General features: G+C 36.1%; 1 protein-coding gene across 1 annotated transcript; it reads right to left on the bottom strand.

Annotated features, from left to right (window-relative positions):
- Positions 1–4,715: 4,715 nt before the first annotated feature.
- On the bottom strand, positions 4,716–5,923 carry LOC149408067 (uncharacterized). Its single transcript, XM_089616202.1, has 3 exons — positions 5,624–5,923; positions 5,410–5,539; positions 4,716–5,306 (listed from the first exon to the last, which is right to left on the bottom strand). Exons 1-3 carry the CDS (start codon positions 5,754–5,756, stop codon positions 4,802–4,804), a joined length of 768 nt encoding a protein of 255 aa, XP_089472328.1. The 5' UTR covers positions 5,757–5,923; the 3' UTR covers positions 4,716–4,801.
- Positions 5,924–8,116: the final 2,193 nt, after the last annotated feature.

The following is an 8,116-nucleotide window of genomic DNA, read 5'->3' as shown; positions in this document are numbered from 1 at the left end:
GTCTTCTTCTTCGCGCGATTCACCTTGTTCTTCGCTTGTATGGCCTGTAATATAAGTAAACGTACACGTAAATAACAAATCGTTTAATAAAAGGATAAACACATATTTAACGTAAATGATTTGATTACCTTAAACTCATCGCTCGTATATCGTTGTATCAGCGTCTCCCATTCGTTGTCGAGCTTAACTTTCCTCGGTTTCATCGACCGCGCCACCTGTACGCTGCTTTTGCAGTCGATGTCGAACCATGACCGTAAGGTATGCCTCCAATCGCGAAGACGAGTCTTCGCGTCTCGAATGATTGCTGCATCGACAATCGCCTTCTATTATGGCATCTCGAATGGTTCGATCCAGAAAAGGATGAATAGCAGGAGCCAATAGGCGCTGCATAATCACGGGACAATCGTGAGACTTCAAACCCGTCAACCTCCCGTCCGCGGTAACATTCTTCTTCAAATTCCCCGCAGAACCATCGAGAAATCTGACAGATCTCAAGAAGTCAGTAAACCGCTTCCGTTCTGAAGGTGTCAGCGTGTATGTCGAAGGCGGTTTCATCCATCTATCTCCTTCTTGGTACAAATGACGCTTGTGCATTATGTTCCAGTCAGCCAAAGTCAACCGCCCCTTATCTGTGTCTTTCGTCTTCCCCTCGATGTTCAGCAAGGTACCCAGAAGATTGTCGCATACATTCTTTTCTATATGCATTACATGGAGGTTATGCTTCAGCGTAAGACTCGACCAATACGGCAACTCGAAGAAAATACTTTTCTTTGTCCAATTCAGCTCACTCGCATCGCGCTTTTGTTTCTTCCCGCCGAAGTCAGGGTGCTTCCCCTGGGTTGCATCTCCCACTAATCGCAATTGTCGAAGTATGTCGCTCACTGATTTTCTCACTGGTGGTGGTCGTTTCTCATTTCGTACCTTGTACAGTTTGCTCTTCCTCATCGGGTGTAACAACGGCAAGAATCGACGATGATCGCAGTAAACGATCTTGTTTCGAGCCTTGAAAGATGGTGTGTCGTTGTTACACGTCGGACAAGCAAGGTACCCTTGACCACTCCATCCCGACAAACTGCTTCTCGCCGGAAAATCATTCACCGTCCATAGAAGTACGGAAAACAACCTGAATAGCTCACCGGTCGAACCATCTCTCAACACAACACCGGTTTCCCACAATTCCTTCAGCTCATCAATCAGCGGTTGTAAGAAAACGTCCATGTCTTTTCCCGGCGCACTATGACTTTGTATAAGCAATGTTAACATCAAGTACGATGTTTTCATGCACAACCACGGCGGTAAATTGTACGCAGTCAAGACTACCGGCCACATACTGTACGATAAACTCATGTCACCAAATGGGTTGAAACCATCGGCGGCAAGTCCAAGCCAGACGTTCCTCGGTTCTGCCGCAAACATGGGATATTTTCGGTCGATCTCCTTCCACGTTGCTCCGTCTGCAGGATGTCGCAGTACACCATCCTCCTTAATGCGTTCATTCTCGTGCCACTGCATCTCTAGAGCTGTGTGCCGACTCGCGTACAGTCGCTTAAGTCGATCTTTCAGTGGAAAGTAGCGCAACACTTTATGCGCTACTTTTTTTCCACTGTCTTTCTTCAGCCACCGGCTCTCATTACAAACTGGACACTCGTCTAGATTGACGTTGTCCTTCCAAAACAACGCGCAATTGTGTTTGCAGACGTGAATCGACTCGTAACCCATACCAAATCGACGCAATTTCGCCTTTGCTTCATAGTGTGACTCTGGAATCGTGTTGCCGGTCGGATGAGACTTTTTCAGTACTTTTAGTAGCTGATCAAACGACTTATTCGTCCACTTGTTCATCACTTTCAAATGCATCAACGCGACAAAAAAGGAGAGTGACGAATACTCCGTACAACCCAGCCATAATTCTGTGTTCAGGTCGCTGAAAAGGTCATCGAACTGTCCACTATGGTATTCTGCATTCGGGTCAATACTGTCATCGTCACCGTCTACGTCGTTGTGATCTAAGATATCGTGTACAGCATCAAACATCCCTCCTCCTCCTCTGTAATCCGACTGATATTGCATTACGTTATCTTCTTCCTCCCCGTGAAAGTTCCACCTCGTGTAATTCCTCTTAAATCCTCTAATAAAGAGATGATTCTCTATATCAGGAATTTTTTGCATCAACACGTTGTTACACCTCTAGCATGGACACTTAACTTGTCCTTCGATGTTTACGTGTTGTCGGGCCATTGCCATGAACTCTGTCATGCCAGCCGCAAACTCAACGCTTAAACGTTGATCCTCATTATCCAATTCCTATTTGGATAACTCATTTTACCTATAGATTGAACATTTCAAAATTTAGTAGTTTTCGGATTTTATTTTATAATTTCACGATCCTACCGAAATTTCGGCAGAACCTCCCCTATAAACTTAAAAACCCGGCATCAAGCCTTTAACTTTAAAACATGCATAGAAACATCCTAAAACTAACAATAAATCCAACCTCAGTGGTTCGATTATTAAAATTCATAATCCATATCAACTAATTAATTTCACATTTCTAATCATTTGTAACAAGGATTAAATACAATTCCATTTAATTTACATAAACTAACTAATTGTTTTTACACGTTTTTACATAATTTTACCTAATATAAATATTTATAACTAATTTAAATATTTATACCTAATATTAAAATTTATAACTAATTTAAATATTTGTGTAAACAAAACTAATTTAAATATTTATAAAATTTATAACAAATATATAATTAATTCTATAAATATAAATATTTATACTAAATTATGTAAATATAACTAATTAATTCATTTATATTTATAACTAATTAATACATTTATATTTATAACTAATATATAAATAAAGTTTTATATATAAATAACTAATATATTAATTCTATAAATAACTAATATATATATATATATATATATATATATAAAGTTATAAAAAAAAACTTACTGTGACATATGACGGCGCGCGGGAAGCGGGGAAGAGCTGCCGGACCGGGGCGGACGAGGACGAGGACGGCGTCGGCGGTGGAGCGGCGACGGCGTCGGCGGCGGAGCGGCGGAGGAGCTGCAGACAGGAGAGAGAAGATGGGAGAGAGATGTGAGGAGAGAGAGAGAAGTGAGGAGAGAGAGACTTACCGGGGGAGGACGAGGTCGGCGTCGGCGGCACACGGCGGAGGTGGGCACACGGCGGATAGGAGAAACCAGAGAAAAATGGCAATTTTAGGTTTTGGGAGCGAATGAGGGAACTGGGTCGCGATCTAGTATTTAAAGACATTTAGCGTCGCTAATTGATTTTATGTCGTCGCTAAATGAACTTAAATCACCAGACATTTAGCGACGATTTATTCATCGCTATTAGTATATTTCACATATTTAGCGACGATTTAATCGTCGCTAAATCATTTCGTTTTAATTTAATGGGAGGGATTTTTCCCTCTTTAAAATTCGTTAAAATTCGAAATCATTTAGCGACGATTTAATCGTCGCTAAATTTATAGCGACGACAAAAAACTATTTAGCGACGAGAAAATCGTCGCTAAATGTTTTCGTTTTAATTAAATAGGAGGGATTTTTCCCTCTTTAAAATTCGAAATTAATTCTACATTATTAGCGACGATATTATCGTCGCTACATGAATTCAAAATAATTAGCGACGATAAAATCGTCGCTAATTATTTTCCCGCGAACTTAGCGACGACAAAAACGAATTAGCGACGGTAAATTCGTCGCTAATTATCTTTGCCGCCAACCTTTAATATTTTTGGCACCAAAAAATCAGCGACGCTATTATCGTCGCTAAAAGAGTGATTAGCGACGATTAAGTCGTCGCTAATAGTTTCGTCGCTAAATGTGGTATTTCTTGTAGTGATAAGGAAAAAGGACTCACATTTCTTACATACGCTCTATTTGTTACACTTAGTTTTGTTGACTGAACCATCCGGGTTTGAGAAGACTACTATACAATATCTAAAAAATACGACGTTTTCTTCCATAACTTAATTTGTAGTCTTCTTTCACTTACATACTATACAACACCATTTTGGTCAAAAGTTTTACTTATTTTCTGGTTTGACGGACTTCACATATAAAATATATATATATATAAAAGACCGTTCGAGATGAACCACAAAACACAAATAGTTTCACTGTAATGAAAAATCTAGTCGGAATCCGCCTTTTGAATGACAAATTTCCATTGGGCCCCAAGAGAAAGAGATGTAACATATATATTTATTTTTTTTCCGTATATATCTCGTTGCTGTAGGTATGATCACTAGTTCCTTTCACTTAAACTAATTATCATCTGTTGTTTTCTTCTTGCGCTGAACCGAGTGTTACGTGTGATCGTTTGCTTAAATTTAACAGATTAATTATAATCGAGCTAAATGTGTAATTAATCCAGTTTAAGGTTAAACAATAAAATCTGGTTAGGCGCCAGCTAATTCGAAAATACTAACATTTTTTTACAGTTTAAAATTAGGTTTTCTGATTAATTTTAACCCCAATATTTAAATTAACAGGTCAACCGTCCACAAAAAGTACGTAATGTATATGCATAAGTCGTTGGTTGTCAGTAATCATTCTATAAATCGAAATTGCAACATACCCAGTAATGACGACATTATAATCTTAGGGTACGTGAATAATTTTAGTTATTTATTAATGTGTTATTTCTTCATTTAAAAAGAGGAGGCTGAAACGAAAATCACGTTCAGTAACGTCTTGAACTATGTACGCACAGTAATTATACAGTACATCTAAATTACATAAAGTTTAATAATTAATCAACTTGACGAACTACATGTTCATGGAATATAGGTTCATCGGTGAATAAGAGATCATTTGCCTCAAATTCTGGAGACAAAAAATCGGTGTATATCGATGACGATGCGATGAAGAAATCCTTGGACGAGTAAAAATCATCCGTCACAAACGGCTCCATCCAGAAATCGTCATTCAATCCCGAGTATGCCTCAAAGGGATCATCATTACTAGTATAAGGATGATTATCGTTAATTAAAACATCACTATTGTAGCCAGATTCGCCGACCGAATGATTGGGGGTAGTGATTAGATCACAATCGCTCGAGACTGTGCTCAACGCCCTCTTGCTGAACTCATCGCTGGGAGATTCCATGGAGTTTGAGGAATCCTGTTGTGGTTCTTGGGATAAGCCATCCTGATTTTGTTCACCATTATTCTCACGCTTCTTGAGATGAGTGTGCCAATGATTCTTAACCTCGTTGTCTGTTCTTCCTGGCAGTTGAGCAGCAATTGCGGACCATCTGAAGGGCCATCGGTGTTACAATATGATATTTGATGACTAATGATAACTGCGACATTTTAATCACTAAAAATGTATCATAAAAATTAAGTATGTAGACCTACTTTTTTCCCATCGATTGATGTAGTCTGATAATGGTTTCTTCTTCTTCCTTGCTGTAATTTCCCCTCTTGAGATTTGGCCTCAGATAGTTCAACCACCGAAGCCTACAGCTTTTCCCGCACCTCTTTAGGCCTGCAAATTACACCTTAATACATCTTAATTTTATATCCAACTCGTTTTATTTTTTATTTATTTATTGTGTGGGTATTTTAGTACCTGCAAACCTGGGAAGTTGACGCCAATTCCAGCATCCATATCTGGTGACGTAAGCCACAAGCTTTCTATCCTCTTCAGGTGTCCATGTTCCTTTCTTCATTCCATTCTTGTCAAAGCTAGGCGTTCTTACCATTTTCGCTTCACTCTATATCTTCTTTTCTTTCCTTACTATATATACTCGCTATATAAATTTGTCTAATCATCAATTCATTTGGTTGAGTTCCACATCCGAATCAATAGGATACACTGATTTATACCCATGTGGCTGAGCAGCTGAGCTTCTATAAAAAAACGTGTTTCTCGCCACTTTATTACTACCTGTACGTAGTTTCCGCAAGGAACTTCCACTTTATGAAAATATATCCATATGGCAAGAATAACTAACAAAATTATTATTTATTTTTAGTAAATGAATTTATATTATGTCTCTTTGGTGATGACAGCGATATTTCCTTTGAAGAGAGAAAGGATACCATGTGTTTCATCACTACCTTGTTTTTAATGGGTCAAACTTGATTATAATCAATGTACAAAACCTTAGTCACAATTTTTTCACTCGAAAATTCTATGTTTTCTTTTCCTCCAGATTTTTTTCTGTTCAATAGGTACACCTTTTTCTTCTTCTTCTTCTGGTTCATAAGGTGTAATTGGTTTCACTATTTACTTATTTATTGCAGGATAATATATGTGTGGGCGAGATTTACATGCATTGCAAAAGTTAGACATTGAGACAGTATTTAATGATGGCACATTGACGTTTGCAAGGACAATTCATAGGCGCCATGAATATTTGCCAGCAAATCTGTTCTCTTCTTGCGATCTTCACACTTTGAGTGGACAAGCGTTTCTCATCTTTCAATTATCCCCATTTGTTATCACTAGTACGAAAGGTTTTATCGACACATCACCGAATTTTATCATAACCATCAAAATGCAAGAATAAATGAGAAAAAAGGTTTATTTTATTAGCTATATAACATGACATTTGAGTACCTAAAGTAAAATTACTATGAGTTATTTACTGAATAAGGCTTATAAGCAACTGCAATACTATGAGTTATTTAGGTATAACACACATCATCATAAATAATATATTTTATTAAGTATTATTTTTATGTTATTAACAAATTACTCTATTGTGAGCATCTGTAAAAAAATAAAAATAAAATTGTCCACTTATATATTATTTTAATACATTTTTTTTTTAATTTATTTTATCTTTATTTTATATACATTTATAGATAAAATATTAATAAGCATTGGTGTCATATTTGAACACCATTGTCCAACTAACTATGGCACTCTAAGATGCTTACAATGAAATAGCAACTAATATCTGAATTATTTTTTTAGTGTCAGGTTCGGACTTTAATTTATTTTTTGAGTTATATAATCCTTAAAATATGATTTCCTAAAATTTGAAGTTATTTTCGTTAAACCAATATTTATGAAAGTCAACACGTAAACTACTTCAAGGATAATTACACATTTAAATAACTATTTATAATTTTAAAAGTATCATTAAAACTAATTAATATTGCTATAAAAATTCAATCCTATTTATTTTTATGACGCATTTGACAATATAATTTATGTAGTTTTTTGCATAAATAAATAAAAATATTCTAACATATATGCTAATACAAATATTTTTTGTTTTTGTTTTTAAAAAGTACTATAATTCTAACATATATGCCAATTTGGGGACTTTTCTATAAACATAATTAGTACAGTGCCTCAATAGCCCATCATTCTTTTACAAAATTGTCCAATTTCATTATATTAAATAATAGCTCACTAGCATATAGTAAATTAAATAAATCAAAGAGTTAATTCAAGTGACTCTTTAGTTAATTTAGTTTACAGCGGGTTGGCTAATTTTTTTAATTAAATGAAATGTGTGCTAGAATCTTAAAAAGAAGCAGTAGAATAACTAGTTGCAACAAATTCTTATACACTAAAATGTCAGCCGTATAATAATTTTTGTATTCAGTGTCAATAATGAATTGTATTATAAAAAAATTCGTCTTTCTCCCTTTATAAAACTGGTTCGCACAACAGATACTTTCAATTGTACACGCCTCTGTCGTGAAAGCGTTCACGACGAAAATTTATTCGGTCTCATAAAAAATTTGTTGTGCAAAAGGGCAACAATGACGCCTTTTTAATTACATTTAAAATAAAATTATATTATTTATCCATTGCCATTAACAACAATGCACACAAATAATTATTTGAACATAACCTATAAATCAAAGGCTTACAAAGCGGCATCCATGCACTATTTGTAGTTCTATGAAAATTCCATGATGTAGAAATCGGTTTAAACGTCACTGATTTTTGGGTACCTGATATTGTTGCAAGTCTAGACCCATTACATTTTCGTGCTCATTGGCTAGCGTGGAAGTTGTTATTGAGTCATTTTCCGGCATTAGAAGTTGATCCCTCCAAAAGCAAAATACCTCACCCTGAGCTTCACCAAGTCTCATCGTG

This window comes from Urtica dioica, chromosome 1 (assembly GCF_054948205.1).
Source record: "Urtica dioica subsp. dioica isolate 48M chromosome 1, U.dioica_male_clone48M_v1_H2, whole genome shotgun sequence".
In the NCBI taxonomy this organism is placed as follows: Eukaryota; Viridiplantae; Streptophyta; class Magnoliopsida; order Rosales; family Urticaceae; genus Urtica; species Urtica dioica.
This window is presented reverse-complemented; position numbering and strand designations above follow the sequence as displayed.